We start from the raw sequence: 20,507 nt of genomic DNA on the forward strand, positions 1-20,507 counted from the left end.
CCTGTAACATTTTTATAAATATAATGTTCCCTTCTGAAGGAAGACCGTGGTTACTTTTGTACATACCAAGATTCATTGCAACATGGCTGAACTGTAATGATATGCTTGCTGTTATCAGAATTAATATTCTGAACAAAAAGGTTTTGGAGCATTGCTCTGTACATCTGCCAAAAGTGACATGGTTAAGTAGTTTGACATATTCCTTATTGGCATAAAACTGCAAGAAGAAAACTAGATTTAAAAGTAATTTACAATTAAAGCAACTGCTACATAAAGTTTAGAATGTGGTATAACAAAGCAAAGCTTTTAAAACCCAAAGTCAATTAAATGTTTTTGTTTTAAGTTTTTATTATTTAAATACACCATACTAGAGCAAATGTCTCTGAAAATATCACAAATAAAAGATTTTTCTTCATTCAGCAAATTAGAAGTAGGTGAAAATTTCTACACAGTAGCTGCTATGAGCCTGTCTTTTTTTTTTTTTTTTTTTTTTTTTTGCGCCATGGGAAGTAGCAACAGTAGGACAAAAACACTTACATGCATACATACATTGTATTTTACAGAGATACAATAAAAGTGTTTGTGATAGAGTATCACAAAAGCCACATCTTTCCTTTATCTCATGTTCAGTTTGATTGAAACACATTTCCTTACAACACTTAAATATACAAAGAGCAAATAGAATGTTGTTAAGGTAAAACACTGGGTACAAACTCTGGCCAGTGCCCTGCTAATTGTTAACGAGGGTAGAAAGCAGATTAGAATGCTGCTTTTAATTAGCTTCCTTAGACATTTTCCCCACCCCCGCCCCCCAAGATGTCCTCCGGTGGATCTTTTTTCATTTTCTCTACAGTCTCCCATTAGCCCAGGTTCATGGAGTCCTTAATGTTCATATTCAGTCATTTTAATACACCAATAAATGTAGGAAGGGCAATCAAGAATAAAGAAGGTGCAATGGCATGGAGCTGGCATTGATGCTAGCTACAAAGGTGACTTGTCTACTGGAGACATGGGATCCATCTGTGATGAACAAAATTTGAGATGAAGGCACGCATTCTGCATTACTCTGACCTTTTAGCAGACCTGTAAGAAATAATAAAAAAATAATGGGAATCTTAGCTAATAAACTAAAATTGAGATATGAAACTCCAACATAAACTGCTTGTGTCTTCTCTTTATTCACTAATCTCTTTTTTATTAGATCATTTTCCAACTGTGACTTGATTAAGGCTTTCTACACTACTCATTCATGCCACTAATGTTAAAACTCTGAAGAACTAAAATAAACATTTCCTGCAGTTTTTAACTTGAAGAGACAGTAACAATAAGTGTACTTTCAGAAAGGTTCAGGTAGGAAACCATACAGTGAAAAAAGGTGTTTTTCTGGGCCCCTATTGAAAGAAATGAAATGGTATGCCTGGCCTTTGAAGAAGCTAGTAATATGATCTTATAATTGGAAGAAATACTGTGCGAAGCAAATAAGAAATACAGCCAATATCCTCCCAAGGCAGCTTTGGTTAATATGCTGCATAGCACAAGAGCTAAATATAGATATTTGGGGATTTTCCCCCTCCTCTTCCGCCCTTTTAAAATTCCTCATCTGCTATGTTAGTTAATGTTACATAAACATTTTAATATATGAAGTCAAACATGGTCTTCCACACTGATGTGTTACTGAATTGTGATAATTAAAAGTGCCTAGCTCCAGAGAAATCTAACTTTCATGGATAAAGTACAAATGATCATCCAAAGTCTTCAAATACAATCTGTTGGCAATTACCAAAATGAAATAATATATATTAGATTTTTATGGTTTTTAAATGACATTTCGAGCTTCCCAGGAAGTTCTTTTCACCCTTTAAGTTACTAAAAGCCTGAGGTCTAGTAGTAACTGCAACCCCCCACTTTCAAGCTAATTAAAGTGGAGGAGGCTTGGAGGTTTAATTCCCCAGAGCCGAAGCTCAGTGTGAGAAAGGTAATTTGTCTGTCCAGAACAAAGATTAGGGAGCAGCCAGCAAGCATATTTAATAAATGAGCATCAAATATCCTCTACTATGGACACAGACAACACTAATTATGCAACTACAAGGGAATTGTTGAGTGATATGTAAACGAAGATTTAAAAAAAATCTTTTCCAAGAAATAAAATAGCAAGATGTAATCTAACTCATACTTTATTTAAAAGTTTAGGAGCTGAAGATAAGTGAACATTCCGAACATTGTCCATGGGTGGAAAACTTACACCACTTTTGGGGAAATGGAAGTGCTGTAACAAGCAAGAACTAGTAAAAAAAAAAAAAAATACTATGACTGCCAGAAATAGTGAATTAGGTGCAGACTCTAAAATGTTCTCTGCAGTGTACAGCACCCCCTCCTTTAAATAATGTGGCACCCAGGACGTTACGTCCTGGCACTCTAGGGCTTTGCATTGTGCTTCTAAATAGCACATAGTTTAAATACTTGAATTTATTTTTTTCAAAACACACAACAAACAATGAAAAGTTATAGCTAAAAGCCTTTGAACATAGCTTATGAAGGTGAAAGGCAGGAAGAGTCCATATCACTGCATGTACTTTTTATGTGAAAAGCAACCTTTTAAGTAGAATTAGGCTATTTAACTCAGACTTGTGCCAATCACTAGTATAAACTCTAGCATTCCATTTGGGAACCATATTGACTAAGACTGTAGAAAGTTTACTCCATAGCTGTCAAATGTGGCTTCATAGGTGAGCAAAACAAAAAAGTCACAGTACCAAGAACCTCACACATTAAACTCTCCTCAGCCTCCTAATAGCTAGTTAGCTATGAATAGCTGTGCCATATTCTGCTTTGCTCATAATCTTCAGGTTTTTTGCTCTTTCCCTAAAGACTGATTGGTCTGTAACGTTTAATACTGGGTATCGTATCTATTTCAGCTAATGCTGTCAAATTGGAAGTATGTTTTTATTCAGTAGCCCCATAACATCGCTTTCTGGAAAGTACTTTTAATATGTACATTCTTATATTGTTTCTTTAAAATGTGTAAAACATTGCTTTTTTGGCACCTTCCTCTTTAGTTTCCAAGACTAGAAATCAGACAGACCCCAGCTCATTTCCTGACATATTTCAGTTTTCAAAGTTCACATTACTCCCCAATTCCCCCTGTGAAAGTGGGTATGAAGAAATTATTCATAAGATATACTAATTGTGAGATTTCTCTCTCCAATTTTCTCCTTAACACCTCTGTCTGCCTCATCATATACTGTAGCAATGCAGTTAATAGCCAATGATAGTGATAATGAGGCCCTGTTCTTATTAAATGCTTCCTCCGCATTTAGCTCCTAGTAGGATAGCTGCAATTTTGCAAGCTACACAAGCCAGTTTTACTTCTCTTTTCCTCACTGTGTCTACTGGTATTATTGTAACTAAATCATTTTTCTTTTGCTAAAAGCATAGCAAGACACTGATAAAACTAAGTGTCTATTTAGACACCCATTTGAAGTTGCAATAAACTTTACATCCATGCAAGGCAAGTGGATAAAGCACTTCTTTTCTCAGAATGGCAAACTTTTTACTACTATATATAAAGATGAATGGTTTTACCTATATTTTGAAATAGGTTCTCTTCAACTGTTCATTTAACAGTTTCATTGCTAGCTAGTCTGTATTATAGATTTGTTTCATTAAAATACACAGTAGTATAGATCTATGAATCTTTACATGCATTTGTACTTCCTTGAACAGACCTCATATTCTTCATCACTCCTAAATAGTTATGCAGAACAAGTAATTAAGACTCAGTATTCAATCCAGTTACTCTGATTGACAAATTAAGTAAATAAGTGTTCATATTTTGATGTAATTACAGTTCACTTTCTAAGAGACTGGAAATATACTTAAAATTATTCAGTACATTTGTGCAGAGTAAAAGACAAACAAGCCTATAGTAATGTAGCAATGCAACACAAAACTGGTCAAAATTAGAAACCAGTTCATGTTTTCCTGTACAAATTTACCCACTAAAGAAAGAAGTCATTTAAAATTCTTCTTTTGTATGTTACAGAATACATAAGAAGCCTAGCATTTTCCCTAGCTATTTTTTAATCTTCTGAATTCCTGTTTGCAGATAAATGTTATTTTGTGTGATCCTTACAGACATTAATGAAGTTCCTATTGTAAATCTATAAAGAATTACCAACTGAAGTGTGCACTTTTTGTTTCAGTGCAATAACTCAGTGCTGTGTGATTGCCTGGGTTAATGATGAAAAAGTCAAATATACTATCAGAGCTGATGGAAAAATCTATCACCAATCTGAAATTAAAATTCATCTGTGGTCAATAAGATTTAATATCCATGCAAGTGGCGCTGTAAAGAGTAAATGAATCAATGTCATCAATACATAATCAGTATGAAATATGAGGTGAATAAAATTATGTGCAAGAGTCATACATTCACTCTTTTCTGGACCAGTGTGGAATGAACAGTCTCTTAACTGAAGGTTGACAGTAATTGTTACAAATTAGGCACAGCAGTTATCAAAATGCACTCACTTGCATAGCTATAGGACTTATTAAGGAGATTAAAATAGATCTAAAACTATCCAGTTCTAGAGGTACAGGACAACTGTTGATACAAATTTTTCCCTCTGCTACTACATAATGTGTATTCTCATAATTTACTTACAACTATGGACCAAGAGCTGTCAAGCACAGGGATACACAATCTCTACTGGAGATGTTAGTGTTATGGAGTGATGAGAGAATAAAACTTTGAATGTTTTACATGTCATAAAATCAGACTACTTTTCTAAGGATACCACCTTTTAGAATATTAGTTTAGGAAACATACTAAGTGTAATGTTAGTCTGAGATGGTATGTGCCCTAGTTTCTATTAATTCAGGAACCTTTTCTTCATAAGACATTTATTACCATAATTAAAAGGATCTAATTTTCCTCCCACAGTAACCTGCTCCCTTGCAATCCTTAATCTCAACATTTTAAAATGAAATGCTTCTCTTCAAGAGAGTTTATATTAGGGGTTGCTCCCCACATTCCATTATACATTACTAACTCAATAGCTATACAGATCTGAATAAACTGAACTCAATTAATACAACTTTCATATTTAAGGGTTTATATTTCCTCCAAAGTCCTATAACTAAATTCAGTTATTGAAAGGCTCCTTCAGGGTGGGTGGGAGTGGAGGAATAGTGTCCACTATTAGGTTGAAAAGAAATTGATCTTAATGTAACTCTAATAAAGCTTATTAGTAATTGCTGAGTATTCACCTTCTGGTCTGGCAGTAGTGGATTGCTCTGAAGTGAATTCAAATGGCCATTGATGAGAGCTGTAGGTCTATCATGTTCACAAAATAAACTGCCATTGATGTAGTGAAACCGGTCTCCTGGGACCAGGCGATTCCGGCAGGTAGAGCATGTAAAACACTGAAAAGGAAAGACACAGCAAATGAAACTGGCACAAATTAAAAATGCTGCAGGTTTAAATGTTATTCTTGAGAGACCATCAGTAAAGCATGAGGTCTGAAGCTACTTAGTTTCTAGTATCACCAAATATAGCATTTGTCTTACCTGCTGTTAAACTACATTTGAGTTGTGTTACTGATTATTAGAGGACAACGCTATGCACCATGGGAAGTTTTATAACACACACTCTTATTAGTAATTATTGCCCTGCACATTTATGAATATATGAAAGATGTAGACGTTATACCATATAAGAACCACAGAGCGAAGCAGTGCTATTAACAAAGTCAACAGACAGGAGAAGGGACCTACCTTAAGATGATAGACATTGCCTTGTGCCCTCATGACCAGCTCACTAGCAGGAATTGACTGTCCACAAGCGCTGCAAGCACCACTATTTCCAAATAACCTGAAATAAGGGTGATCATGAATGATTTAATATACAAGAGGCTCTTAATATTGTTTTTGTGCATCAACATGACAAGATATTATATAACTATTTTAGACTTCTGATCCCAATTTTCCAACTTGTTTGCATACTGTAATGTGCAAGATGCATTTCTGTATAACCGGAAGCTTCACCTTACCTCACAGACAGGGATGCACAGAATTTAATCAAAAATATTGACTAGCACCTCTAGCAAATACAAAACAATTCTGTACTACACACATTTTATCAGATTACTGGTTCATCATAAAAAAAAAAGATACAATTCATGACTGGAGTTTAAATGCATTGTGTCCTTGAAATTATATGAAGAACTCTTTTGTACTTTAATCATATCTTGAGATATGAGTCATCAAAAGGGTTAAGAGGATTTGATTGTATATCTAAGAAGACATCATGCTCAGTGTATTGAAACTCCAGTAAACCTCCATCAGTGCAGAGTTTCCATTAGAAACTCTCTGCTATCCAGGTTGATATATAATGTGTATGGGTTAACCTTTTCAATCATGGTGTCAACACTTTAGATTTGCCTCTGCTCATCTCTTTCATCCTAACCTTCTCTCTCTCTCTCTTGATAATGAAATGCTTGCTCCAACTTCCCTCTATCTGCTCCTGAGTCCACAATTTAGATTACTTCATCTCTGCTAGCAACAAACTGAATGAAATTTCGATTTGAGCAGAAAGTAATTTACCGGGATCTGGACCCATTTGTCATCATATCTCTCTGGGTGTTTGCTGTATCACTGCAGTTTTCCTATGCAATCAAATGAGACCACAACATCTGCCATGGGGTTGGGGGGAAGGGAGGGGGAAGTGTGTGTGTTAGGCAGAAGAGTAGTGAAGAAAAATATATACATAATTCTTCAAATCCATTTAAAGGCACAACACACTGAGTCAAGATACAATACATAAATGAATATTGAGCTTCCACTTTCACAGGACAGGTTAGCTAGAATTAGAAAAGCTTTATTTGTTTTTGGTATTCTCCTTTTAATATCCACAAATATTTATAAGAGAAAAAAGGACCAAAATCGTTTCATAGTGAAAAGGGAATCTGAACTAGTTGGCAGGGTCACAGACCCACTTTCCTACATGATGTAAAAACAGAGTAATAGGATTTACAAATTAACGTATTGGTGTCATAATAAATATTAATATTTGCATTTCCTTCCTGTCCAAATAAAGTCATAAAATTCTGTTTGTGTCAACTGAGGAGATGTGTTACTACAGAATACCCGTAATCTGAATGATTGCAGCATGCCTCCGTATAAAAATAATTGCTTTGAATTTTCAGAATCTGGGGTTGCAGAGGAGGCTTGTCATGTTCAAACTACTAATTTGCTGTCGCCACTTTATTGAAAATAGCCTGTAAGTTGTTATTAAATGTATCGACTGAACGACAGGGAGAGTAGTAAAACTGCCCCTTAAGATGGCTTTTAATAGGAAGCCCGAGAAACAAATTTTGCAGCAGCATCGATTTGAAGAGTTCAATCAAAACTCCATTTCAAAACTAATTAGTCTGAGATCCACGACACATTGACACGTTCTTGCAGAATCAGAATGGTTACAAAGGGAAAGCTGAACTAATACACTGTCAGGACCTCCTGCCAAAGGACCGCACTGCCTCGAACCTATGGGGCCTTTATTATGGTATCATCTAAACCAGACCCACTTGGCAGCATTTACGAAAACTACTGAGATTGCTCCCAGAGCTTTCCATCTTTTATTGTTACTATCAATGAAATTAGGATGAAGAAGAGGGGTATGGGAAGTAGTTTAAAGGCAGAAATGGGACCGTTTTACCACATTACTAAAATAAAACCCTAATTTGTATTTTTGGGTCCAAGTTTGTCAAAGGTATTATTGGGGGGGGGGGGGAATGAAAGGCAGAATCTTACAGCTGAATGTGTCATTTCTCCTGGGGAGTATATATGCACAAGCATAATGTCTTTCATAACCCCATACAATTGTACCATACCATTAAAAATACAGCTTTTAAAATACTGATCTTTGTGCCACTTTTCTTCATTAAGTATTCATTTATTATACAATTCCCCCTGAATAAAATCAGTTGTACATCTTGACTGTCTGTCAAAGTGAATTTTAATAATCAATGTAGTCAAACTGTAATCCAGCAGCTTTTCACACATCTTACTCTTTCCCAACCATATTTCTAGAACAATTCAACATTTCAAAGTATCACAGCTGAAATCATAAGATTTACAGAGATTCATAAAAATTACTTGCAAAGTTAGAACATTATTACTAAATCTATCCAGTGCTTGGTCTATTATTTAACAAGAGAATGTAGCTTATGTTGTCTTTGCCATTGATATGAGTTTTCTTATTTTGTAGCAGCTTTAACAGAAAAGAGGTTTATATCTTTAGAGAAGTCATTCCTTTTTACCAAGAACCAAGTCCACTATTGTAACTGTCCTTTTATCGAAAAGTTGTTTTTACATGGTTTCTGCAAGGCTGGAAAGCTAATTATCTAACCAGGGGACCATCCAGAACAGTGTTTGATTTAAAAGGCTCGAGGCTTTAGGTACTCAATTAAGTAGCTATCGGTCTCGGACTGGACTTTAATGGGCTCTTTTCTCTTTAACTCCAGCAATGGGGAGAGATACCCCAGGTCAAGCTAATTAAAGCCAGGGGACTCTTTAATTGCAATGACAGAATTGGTTTCAGTTTTCTCTTTGGGTCCTCAGTCCAAGGAGGTCGTTAAATATTTCAACATTTGGGCAAGGCAATCAATCACAAACATCAAGAGGTTCCTTATATGTAGAAGAACCTTCCTTTTTCACTTACAGCATTATACCAACCTACCTTAAATTAACTACCACGTAATTCCTACATAGCCCCCAACTGGTTATCAGAACTTTGACAAGAGGGAGCCTGGGGGCAGCAGGAAACCTGTTCAGTCCAGTTCTACATCTTACTACCCAAAATCCAATGTTATCAATAGAAGTGCTACTCAAGTATACTAAAAAAATGTTAATAGATTCCAGGAGTTGTTTCCAAAACTGTAGAGACAGGCAGACCTGAGTGCTATCATTCCTTTTTTCTACACAGCAAGGCACACATTAGAACCCACAATATCCAAGCCTTATCTGACAAAGGCACCTCCAAAACTACTGATCCATAAGCGACTGGTTTTCCAGCAGATTCCCTATGTTCTGCACCAGCTATGTTAAATGTAACAAAGAAAGGCAACACAGAAATTGTGCCTAGAGCCAAGTCCATTAAAGGTACTTCAGAATAACTGGAGGCTGAGCACCTTAAAAGCACCAGAAGCTATTGATACTTAAAGGGGGGCTGTGCATAATGGCAAGTGCTGCATTAGAGAAGGGGGGAGGGAGAGGAGAGAAGAAATCAGCCAAATTACGCTTGGTTAATTCAGAGTAACAGATCTGCCCCCAAGTGAATTGGAGGCCTTGAATTAATTCTGTTATGACAAATCAAGATAAACGTTCCCCCTAAATTGCATGCGATTTAATTAATTTTTGAGATCCTGTTTTTTTTTTTCCTCCTAGCTAATAGTTCACATGCTCCTGTGCTGTCATTGTGCTTGAGTGGGCAGACTTCAAAGTGATATTAAATAACCAACTATTAGATTTACCTAGCACGTCCTATTGGAAAAGTGCCATTTAATTACCTAGCCTGTTCAATTAAAGGGACAGCATTCCCTGAATATAGCAGCTTGCTGTTGATTACCAGGGAAATGAACTCGTTGCCTGGCGGCTCCCTCCCCTCCCCTCCATAACCCGCACGGCAGACTGCGGCTGCGGCCAGCCACGTGAATGGCAAGGAGGAGCGCGCTCTCCTCCCCCGCCCCTGGAACTGGGCTCAAGCGCCTGCCCCGGCATGTCAGCGCGCAGCTCCACATTGAAGGGGTGGCCCCGTGGCGGCCGGGCAGGTTTCCTTCAACTCCTCTTGCAAACCCGGCCTGGTGAACTTGTCTGAACGGATGAGCTGCGGGGATTCATGCAGCCAGGGAAAGGAATGGGGGGTGCAACACGTTGTGAGAGTCCTCGCGGACAGGCTCCCCTTTCTCTGCTTTGATCCTTGTGTCCCTTCCTCGCCTAGCTGGGAGAGAGACAAGTCACCCATTCCCCACAGCCCTCGAGTGAGGGCGAAAGGAGGGGCGCACTGCATGAGACGTTGGGGCAGGGGAGGATATGCAGGCGCTGCCCCTTTAAGAAGAGCCTGGTTAATCCTTCTTCCCCCCCCCCCTTCCCCCACGTTAGAGGCCAATTTTGTTAATTAAATGTTTTGTTTGCGACGCGGCTCTCATTCATTTCGGACACGTCATTCCGAGGAGATCTAAGCCAGGGACCAGATCTCATTAGATAAAACCTATCAGAACGAAGAGAAAATGGAGGAGACACTAATTAAAGCTTTTAATTGTGCGGATTCACTGCCACGCTGCTGCTTTATCTGGAATCTTAAGGTGGGGAGGGCTGCGCACTCCCCTCCCTGCACATGGGGGGTGGGGCTGCATTCCCACCTCCCCAGCCCCTTTCCAGGCAGGCCGGCCTTCAGCGAAAGCTGCTGTTGCAGCTCTTAGATCTGTAGAGGGCTGTTTTCGAAAACCACAGCCCCTCACGTCAGACAGTTTAAAAGCCCCTTAATAAATCGGTCTGTGGTCCCTGCTCCGGGTTGGGAGCAGCCAGCCCCTTTCACGTGGCGGCTGCTGGGCTGATCAATCCTCTTTTCATTGTGATTCATGTCTAATTTTCCCCTGTGGCTCCAATTAAGAATTGTGCCTATGGATTTGGCCTCAGATAAGGGAGTGGTTGCAAGCTCCCTCCACAGCAATTGGAGAGAGGGCCCCACAGAAACAGACACTTGCAGAACGCTGCCAATCTAGCGGCATCGATTCAACACTGAAAGGTAGGGAGAGGAAGAGGAGTTAGTTACACCAGCGAGCAGTTGCGGTCCCACGTGGAAGACGGCTGTGAAGCCCAGGCAAACAAGGATCATGATTTTTAGCAACGAAGTCTTCTAGCCTAATGCAAGACTTTCTGAACCATCCTTGCATACACTATCCAGTTCAAGTTTCAGGGAGCCCCTTTCAATTGAGAGGTGTTCCTTTGGTAAATCAAATTACACAGATCCAGAGAGGAACCAGGCAATAGAACAAGGAGATCAATTCAAAACCCTCACCCGATAAAAACATATTATTCATAATCGCCTATATTAAAATAGTGGGTATTAAATTACGGCCACACAAAATTGGAGGAGATTCCAATAAGCATGCCTGAACTTGCCTTGGGGGATACAGGGGATGCATCTTCTCTTTTTAATTAGTAGTAATCAGAAGTGAAGGTTTGTTTGATGGCCTTGGTTGAGAGATGAATCTGTACCATTCAGTGCATCTGAATAGTAGTGTCAATTTTTCCACTTCAAACAAACCTCTTTTCTTAACACCGTTCTGCTCTAATTACAGTTCTGCCAGGCTTATGCTGTTGGTTCGGAAGAGGACCAGAAAGCACCATTATAAACCTGCATGTGCTGATTTCCTAACATTTACTTACAAAAAAAAAAAAAAAAAGTTAAATTAATCCCTCAAACATCTATAGCTGTATTTCTTCTATTTAGCAGAATGAGGATGCAGGCCTATAATAGGACAGAGGTTTCATTATCAGAATAAATAAGCATCCTTTTACCCCATTATTTTAACTTAATGAGGTCTCCAAGAAAAGTATTCCCACAAATGCAGTACAGTGCTACATCCAGATCTCTCACAATTTGGAGTACAAGGTAAGTGTTTCATTAGAAACAAACTTGGAATATTTATAGCCAAATGATTTACACATGGGGGAGGAAAACTTTTCAACTTTTACTGAAAGATAAACCTGGAGTAACTCTTGACATTTACAGTAAATGAAAAGTCAAAAGCATTTAAACAAAACAAGTGTCTTAACTAGGAATTTCTCTTATGCCAGAATGTAGGGACTTGGCTTTTTGTTTTTTAATTACTGGATATTGAAATAGAACTGCTCCTTAAAGCATTCATGTGCATCAGTCTATCAAAGCATTTACTCAAATTAAATGTGTAATCCTTCAAAATGCCTCCTTTTAAATTAATGAGTTTAAGGAGCTTGAGTTCACCTGAGAAGATCCTATAGGAACCTGACCTCCTGAATTTTTTCCATTCATTGCAATTAAACTTGTTGGACAGGATACTGTACTTCAACGGATATAAGATTAATGGGGTTTAGTTCCCCAGCCATCCCCCAAATCTGAGGCATGTGAACTATTTAAAACAAAGGAAATCGCTTCCCTTAGATTCTCCCAGCTTTTTCTATATTGAAAGTTAGAGAAATGTGGGTTCAAAGCCTCTCTCTAACAATGTGAAGACAAACATTACCACTGTTTTTTTTGGCTATAAGTAGAATCTCTGGCCCTCCAACTGATGGTTAATCAGCTCTTTTACAAAGAGAACAGAGAATGAGTCATTCTGTTTCCACTCAAAGGAGTTTAAAGGTGCTTATGTAAATATCATAATTAATCAGATACTAAAAGGCAGGCATTTCATTATTTAGCACCTCTACTGCAGCCTTATTCAAACCCAGGATTTTAACATTTACCGTTTAGAGATTCACACTTCACCACTACAACAAAGCAGATTAATTTAGCCTTTCTGATTGCTGTTTATTTTTAGTTAGGACTTGTTTTGTGCTGACAAGCACTTCAAAATTACAGGCCCTCCAATCTCTTTTCTTTGCTGGGCAGCCCAAACTGTGGCTGGAGAAAGAGCCAGAATTATTCGAGGTTTTAATCCTCCTTCCCCGCGAAGTCAAGGACTGACCAATCTGTGTCTCTGATTGCAGGAACTGGCCTGACCTCTCCTCCGCTATCCTGCGTGCAGGTACAGAGTTGCTCCTCCCCGCCCCTTGCTGTGCAGCCTCCTCTCTCTCTCACCTGATGTAGTCGTTTCTGCACAGGATCATACCGCTCTTGGTGTAACAGGAGGTGCCGATGTCCCCCAGCTGAGCCTGGCAGCAGGAGCACTTCAGGCATCGGCTGTGCCAGTAGCTGTCCATGGCGTAGAGCAAGAAGCGATCCGCGATCTTCCCCCCGCAGCCTGCGCATCTTTTCCACGAGAGGGAGCCAGCAGTAACCGGGGGAGGTTGCGAGCTGCTGCCCGGGTTCACCATGGTCTGTGTAAGAAGAAGAGAAAGGGGGAGGGGGGGGGGGAGGTGGTTAACTCCAAGCCATGAATCGTGTCCATGCCCTTCCCGGTGCGGTAGAGGGAAGTGGGGGGCAACAGAAGGAGGGATGGTGCAAAAGCACACTCCGTTACTTGTCTGGGGCTTTGTTCTGGATCCACGAGCCTGCCTGCCTCCCAACTTGTCACCGGTGGCCTGAGCTTTACTGCTGTCAAACGAGGCTCTGGTGCACCCCAAAATACACGTGCACACTGGGCAACATGCACCGAACTTCGTACCCCACCTGGAGTGCCAGGGGTCCGGCACGATTGACATGAAAAAGGGAGAGTGGAGCGAACAGCAAATTGGCCCGCAGCCCTGCTGAAGCCATGTTCCATGCGCAGGCAGAGCTCTGGGAAATGCAGCTGCAGTTCACAAGTTGGGAACAGTTCAGGGGTTTTGTGCTAAAGGAGAGATATGGGCAGCGTGAAAAGTTGTGAAACTGGTTTTTCAAATCTCCAAGCCATTATAATGCCGGCTCCATGATTGTCCCAGATCTCGTTTTTATTTAGAAGATCAGTGGAGTGTTTTCTCTGGTTTTTTTAAGACACTAGCCTGAATAAAAGATAATTGAACTTTAGAACTCCTGTACAAACACTCCACTTTTGTCTCGCTAATCTGCCCTTGATCAGCAATTTAAATGCTAAACCTTTGTTACGCCAAAAAAGAAAAAAAAAAAAAGTTTACTGATAATACAATAGACCAGAACATTCAAGTGCACCACACTCAGGCTGGATCATGGCTGCCTCCAAAACTGCTAAAGTGCTTTTTTCACTTTCTAATAAATGCTTTTTACAAGCGGGACAACTGGGAGATAACATAGGAATCAATTCATAAAGCTTATTCTAAACCGATTAATTTGTTGCCTCCAATCCAGAGTCCAATAAGCTCCTAGTGTTCCACTAGTCATTTATAGTATAAACAGATCAAGTTATTTACTGCCAATTAAGCAGCATGTTTTGTCTTTGTCCTTTGTAAACCGTATGTGCTCATATCGAGGCATCTGGCTATCTGCTAAAGCCATTCAGACTGATACCTCCAAAGGAGGGAGGGCGAACTTTTCCTACCCACTGGCCCAACTTGGCTACAGGGAGTCAGAACTTACATTCCTTAAATAGGCCGATTTTAAGCACACATTTCCCCAGAAAGAGTTCCTGAACTTCTGTCCAGTGACCGCACAATAAACCAGAAGAACTGCACCAATTAAGCTGTAACAAAAACCCTGAGACTTTGAAAAGAGAACCACTCTAAAAGCCATTAGCATTGCATTTATCTGAATGCATCATATACCTTTATGTAAATTGATTTCTGATGCATTTGCTCAAGGAATTGCCTTTTGTTAACAGTTTCTATCCATAACCTAAGCGAAGCTACATTTCCTGCTTTGAGACTTTAAACCTTTTTTAACGTTTTAAATCACTTCAGATCTCTTAAAAACCTAAGACTCCAAGCTGCCTTTCCCCAGTCTTGTTGAGCAGTAAATATATACTGTATTTTAAGAAAGGAAACGTTACACTGAGAAAGGCATCCAGTAACCCCATTAAGCTAAAGCTCTTAAGGACAAGCAATACCTTAATGCTGATTAAATCTAAAAGAGATGAATCAAGAGGACTGACCAGAAAGTGACTCCCCTGATAACTAAGGACGGGCCCTCATCAAGTTTCATTTAGAGTGGGGGGGGGGAAGCTTTTAACTTAAATAGGCTTACTCTAGTAATTACATAGCCAAGCAATTTAGGTCCTGGGATAGAGTCAGTGAAATAGAAAGCAGAGCTGGCAGCTAGAGGCAAAATAACCCCCCTTTTAACAATGTCTCTGGTGTTTTTTAATGGAGACCAAGGGAGGGACAAGCGCAGAGCTGGCAATTTGTAGTTTAAAAAAAATGGATGCTTAATTCATGTCTTGGTTTTAATTAGGTGATTCGCCGGATTTCTCCTGGATTGAAACAAAAGACGGGGGGGCGAGAGGCAGGGAATTGGAAAGGAGAGAATTAGGGAGCTCACTTTGATCTTTCCTGCCACTGTTTCAAAATAGTGTTTACTACAAAGAGAGCGGGTGGCGGGTCCTTACACCCTCCTCTTTCCCTCAGTTCACCACTGAGCCAGGCAAAGCCCTTTTCCTTTAGCCGCCGGGAAGAGGGAAAAGCAGCCCAGAGCAGCAGCAAAGGAGCCTTTTGTAAGCAGAGACAGCTACAGTGCGTCCGGCCCCGCTGCTGCTCGGCTCCCCCAGAGTTTACAGGCACCCTCCTTATCTAAGGCGACCGATTGAGTTTACTCGAAATCCGAGACGATGGGGGGGGGGGGGGGGGGAGCGCCAAAGAACAAAGGGCGCAGGCAAAAAAGAGCCTCCTTACCTGTTTCCCCTCTATATTGCAAGAGGTCGGGGAGCAGCGTCGCTCTGGTTTATAGGGTGGTGTGTCGGGGGGCAGGCGGTTTTCTTGCAAAGAACCAACACAATGCTCGCTGGCTGGGGCTCGCGTCCGCCGGCAGAGTCCCCCCACGCCCGTCAGTGCAGCCCGGCTAGCAAAATACAGACGAGAGACGTGCGGCAGAGTCCTCCCTCCAGCCCCCGCTTCCTGGAGGGGAGCCGCGGCGCTCAGTCCCGGCCGCTGGGCTGTAGGCGCAGGGCGCCGCTGCAATCGCTGGGTAAGTTTGGCAATGTGGCTTCACTTTGTATCGCTCCCCCCGCCCTCAACCTCCACCCTCCTTGGCCGGGTCCGGAGCCTCCTGCAGCAGAGAACCAACCTCCCGCCGCTCGGGAAAGCGCCTCGGAGCCCCGCGCACGGGCAGCGGGAGAGGGGCCGGGGCGAGGAGCCGCTGCTGCTACCGCTGGGGTTCCGTGGCGGCGGCGCTGGCAGGACTCGCAGGGAGGCCCCCTGTCCGTGCGCGTCTCTTTCCGCCGCCCATCCACATGTGTTACTGACAGAGCAAAATCCCAACTACATCCCGGCTCTGCTCCCACCGTCAGCCGCGCGCAGCCAATCCGCCCCCCGCTTGTTCAGGCGGAATAATAAAACCTGCCAATCCCCGCCAAGACAAAGGAATGAGCGAAGGCGCGGGGGGGAGGGAAGGGAAGGGGCAGGGAGAGGAAGGAGGGAATCAGGTGGGAAGCAGCAGCCTGGCTTGGCTAGGGAGTGAGGAGAGGCTGTGCTTGGTGCTGCTGATCAGCGTCACGGGGGAGGTGGGGGGCTGAGCGTCCCCTGCCCTCGCTGACTGTGCTGCCGGCTCTGGGGGGAGGCTCATAATATTACTGCCCCTTCCTCCCCCCCGCGGCCCTTCAGGAACTTGAGAGAATCATTTTTGATCGCATAGCGACCCCCCTGGGAACAGGTTGCAGTGGGTCCTCTTTAAGTGTCTCCTACCTGCCCTTTATCAGCCCTTTTATCGTCTGTACAGCAAATGCCCACACGCCAACTGTTGGGCTTTCCTCTTGCATGGGGTTATATTTAGAGCTCTTCTACCTAAGCACTTTACATGGCTGGGTAATATTACTCGTCTCCTTTAAGTGAAGCGGAGGGGGCTAGGGTACACATAATCACTAAAGAGAGAATTCTGCTTCCTTTGGCATCAAGGGCTGCAGGATCAAGTCCTAATCTAGTTTATCCGGATACTTTTGTTCAGAAATTAGAGCAGGCACTTGGGGCCGTATTCTATACACACAGCTCCCCATGAAAGGTGTGTATCGGAGGCCAGAATTTGACCCTTTGATAAGGAAAAGACGGGAAGGGGAGTTGCGAGTAAAGTGGCTCTCTAATTCTGCCAGTGGGATAGACCATATCAAGCCATTGATTTTTAAGTACTCCCTACTGAAATCAATGGGAAGTTCTATTTAAAAATGAGTGCCACTATATAAGACAGTATTATTAATACTTCATAAAGGTTTAAAGGGGGAATATGTTCTACACTTGGCTGGCAGTTAACTGCACAGTGTGCCACTTGAAAGGTACTACTGCTACTCTAAAAAAGAAACCCAAACAGTATGAAAGCCAATTAGAGGAACTAATATTCAGTAGCTATACATAGTGGAAAAATTAAATATTAATTGCACAGTTCTCAAGTCCCCAGCGTAGCACACAACACAGGCAAATATGGGGGGGACAGACACTGCAACTAAAAATTAGTTATGAAAGAAGCTTTAAATATAACAGTGGTTTTCAATCAGTGGCCTGCGGACCACTGAGGGTCTGCACGCTATGTCTAAGATTTCCAATGGGGGTCCACACCTCCATTCAATTTTTTGTTTTTTTAGGGGTCCACAAATGAAAAAAGGTTGAATATCACTGACATATAATACAACACAACTTTGGGGGTTCTATTCGTGCAAACAGTAATCCCTGCAAGTAATGGGAGTCTAGGGGTAACTTTTTTCAGGTTTAGTCTCTTATCGCTTCCTGGCTCTCTGAGCTGTGGTCCAAGTGTAGTCTCACACAGTGCATGGCAATATGCTTTACAGAGCTAAACACAGCTAAAAGAGAGAGATAAATAATCAGATATATAGGATTCATTTATTTAGCATAAAAAGTTTATAATCTCAAATTTCTCTTTTAGGATTTGATGTAAACAACAATAATTAAAGTTAGAACACCAGATTTATGTTGGTCAGAGTTAAATCCAGGTTTTTAATAAGGCACAATTAGTGGCAATATGTAAGGTACCTTTTAAAAATATCCCAACACTAGAATGAAATTAACATTTAGTCATAAGTGTCCAAGGCCTACCTCATCAGGTGGAGCAATTGGTTGCTTTAGGCAGTAAAATGTTTAGTGATGATGCCACAGTGTGTGACAGTGCCCAGGGCAATACAAAATCTTAGAGCTGTTTCTGTAAAACTAATTTAGAAGTGATACAGTCACGTATGTTTGTGAAAAGCAACAGAGGGTCCTGTGGCACCTTTAAGACTAACAGAAGTATTGGAGCATAAGCTTTCGTGGGTGAAGCTTTCTGATGAAGTGGGCATTCACCCACGAAAGCTTATGCTCCAATACTTCTTTAGTCTTAAAGGTGCCACCAGACTCTTTGTTGTTTTTGTAGATACAGACTAACACGGCTACCCCCTGATACTTGACAGGACCCTCTGTTGCTTTTTACAGATTCAGACTAACACAGCTACCCCTCTGATACGTATGTTTGTGAGAAGATTTTAGATGGGGATATTTATTTGCAGATGGTGTATTTGTACTAATATGAAAACTGCGTTCTCTCTTTGAAAGAGCAAAAAGTAAACGTCACTGTAATCAAAATCCAGGTGTACTTTAACCACAGCGCCACCTATAGGTATCCTTTATTTCTGCATCTTGGCCTTAATTGGACCAAAAAGAAGTTAGAATTTAGATAGGAAAATGTTTAGATAAAAAAAAAAAAAATCTATAGGAAAACAGTTGTGGATGACATAGATATAAAGTTATATTTTGATGACATAACCATTAAATATTATACTTAAAAATCAGAGGTACAATTTAAATGTAGAGAATCTTTCACTGCATTTTCACAGCATACATACAACACTTGACTGGGAGCTCATTGAAGGATAGGAACCTTAGTCGGAAGCAGACAAGGGTTGTGGTTAAAAATGAGGGATACATTTCTTTATCATGTCTGTGCAGTTTATCACCTAGATATCTCCACGTATATACACATATATTCTCTCCAACTATATATTTGTCATTTGGGTTCTGGTACAATTTAAAACTTAAAGTGACAAGGTACATAACAGATATCAACAATTGCCATTTGCCCATGCTCTGACTGGCTAACAGCAATACAACAGAACCAAAACTAAAATAAATCAAAATCTTAATTATCTAAATCTGTAGGTCCTGAGGGTTACACCAAATTCCGACTCTGGTGGACCCATAAGGAGGGTTTCTCATAGGGAAAGGTTTTTTGTTTGTTTGAACCAAGAAAGCTCTGTTAATGACCCTGATGAGTTTACCAGTCTTAAACGTAATGGTATTTTATAAAGTGAGAGACACTTTCCCAAGCTGCCAAGTTCTAGACCAGTTAGGGTTTTAAAGATGCTTCCTAAACACCTGTTACAATATATTTAACTCTGCATTTTCTATAATATTTTCACCAATTGTGATTAATTAAAAAGCACCTTAACTAAGAGCATTTTGCATAATAATATTCTAATTTTTCTTTTCTGCAGCATCTGCTGTTGCTGAACTGTCACCTTTGTTGCTGTATTTTTCATTGTGTGTCACAATGTGATTAGTCAGTTCAACATACTCCGTTATTAGCTGAGGTGTTTCTATGGTAAGTTAATATAGTTCTGTGTAACTGGTAGTTTTCAACAGTGGGCATAAATGTGACCATTGACTTCAGGTGAGTTGAGTCCACAAGGTTTCAATTCACCTGTCAAGATTCTCCCTAGAAGACTCTTAATTGTGACTGAATACATAATATACACAACACAGAAGAAAAACCTGGCTGCTGATAACATGGCATTTTAAGAGTCAGGGAGAGAGACTCCTAAAGTGGCTTGGAAGAAAGCTGCTACCTGAATGGCTGAGAAAAGTGAAATTAAGGTTGAAATTACTTCCATGCCCATGAGATAGTGTCCAGAGAGTGCAGAATCCAGGGAGTAGAGTTCCTCTCCATTCCATGGAATGAGCCTCTCTTCTGTCTCTCACCTTTGCAGAATCCTGTGGACATTCAGCTGTCTTATTTCTTTTTCCCCTAGGTTCCTGAACTACTGAGGTGGCCACTTCATGGAGAGATCCTCCTTGTTGTACCCCTGCTATTCTCTGTCTCTTCCAATCTGTACCGCTTGGACAAGCAACCCAACCCTTAAAGCAAACCCTTCAATCCCCTGACTCTGAAGGCTGCAGTGAAAATAACTGCCATTTGCTATTTTTAAATACTACTACTTTGCATTAATATAGCCCCTTCCATTCTAGGATCTCAAAGAATTTTAAAACCTTACTGAAGTAAGCCTAGTAGGGTTGGTATTACTGTCCAATTTCTACTGATAGGAGAGAGAGCAAAAGACCAGAAAAGAGTCCAACAGAGCTGAAAAGAAAGTCCATACAACTTCCAGCACCTTCCTCTACCCACTAGCCCATGCTATCTGCTCTAAATAGCAAGTTGAACTATTTTTAGAAAATGCTTTGTTCTTCAAATCCTTAGTCACATGAGTAACATTACCCACAAGAGTAGAGAATCCTATGGAAATCAATCAGTGAGGACTATTCATATAGGTAAGAGTTTACAAGATATGGCTCTCATATCACCATCATTGGATCCACAGCTTAGTACAAAAGTCAAATAATACAAATTGCACAAATATATATATAATGGAGTCACTTTAGGAAGACGTAAAGCCAGCTAATTTGATAAAGCATATGCCTTTAAAATGACATTGCCAGGAATAAAATTATTTGTA

General features: G+C 40.6%; 1 protein-coding gene across 1 annotated transcript; it reads right to left on the reverse strand.

Moving 5' to 3' along the window:
• Nucleotides 1–328: 328 nt before the first annotated feature.
• LMO4 (LIM domain only 4) lies at nucleotides 329–16,064 on the reverse strand. The gene is made up of 5 exons (XM_034779193.1): nucleotides 15,478–16,064; nucleotides 12,839–13,077; nucleotides 5,776–5,872; nucleotides 5,269–5,424; nucleotides 329–1,083 (listed from the first exon to the last, which is right to left on the reverse strand). The coding sequence occupies exons 2-5, from the start codon at nucleotides 13,072–13,074 to the stop codon at nucleotides 1,075–1,077; spliced, it is 498 nt and encodes a 165-aa protein (XP_034635084.1). The 5' UTR covers nucleotides 13,075–13,077; nucleotides 15,478–16,064; the 3' UTR covers nucleotides 329–1,074.
• Nucleotides 16,065–20,507: the final 4,443 nt, after the last annotated feature.

This window comes from Trachemys scripta, chromosome 8 (assembly GCF_013100865.1).
Source record: "Trachemys scripta elegans isolate TJP31775 chromosome 8, CAS_Tse_1.0, whole genome shotgun sequence".
In the NCBI taxonomy this organism is placed as follows: Eukaryota; Metazoa; Chordata; order Testudines; family Emydidae; genus Trachemys; species Trachemys scripta.

What these genes read in the sequence shown, in the direction of transcription:
- LMO4 (XM_034779193.1), bottom strand. Translation starts at nt 13,074, where the DNA reads ATGGTGAACCCGGGCAGCAGCTCGCAACCTCCCCCGGTTACTGCTGGC. An exon ending in TGCAGAAACGACTACATCAG is followed by an intron (nt 5,873 to 12,838) that starts GTGAGAGAGAGA and finishes CCCTTATTTCAG; the next exon opens with GTTATTTGGAAATAGTGGTG. An exon ending in GCAATGTCTATCATCTTAAG is followed by an intron (nt 5,425 to 5,775) that starts GTAGGTCCCTTC and finishes TTTCCTTTTCAG; the next exon opens with TGTTTTACATGCTCTACCTG.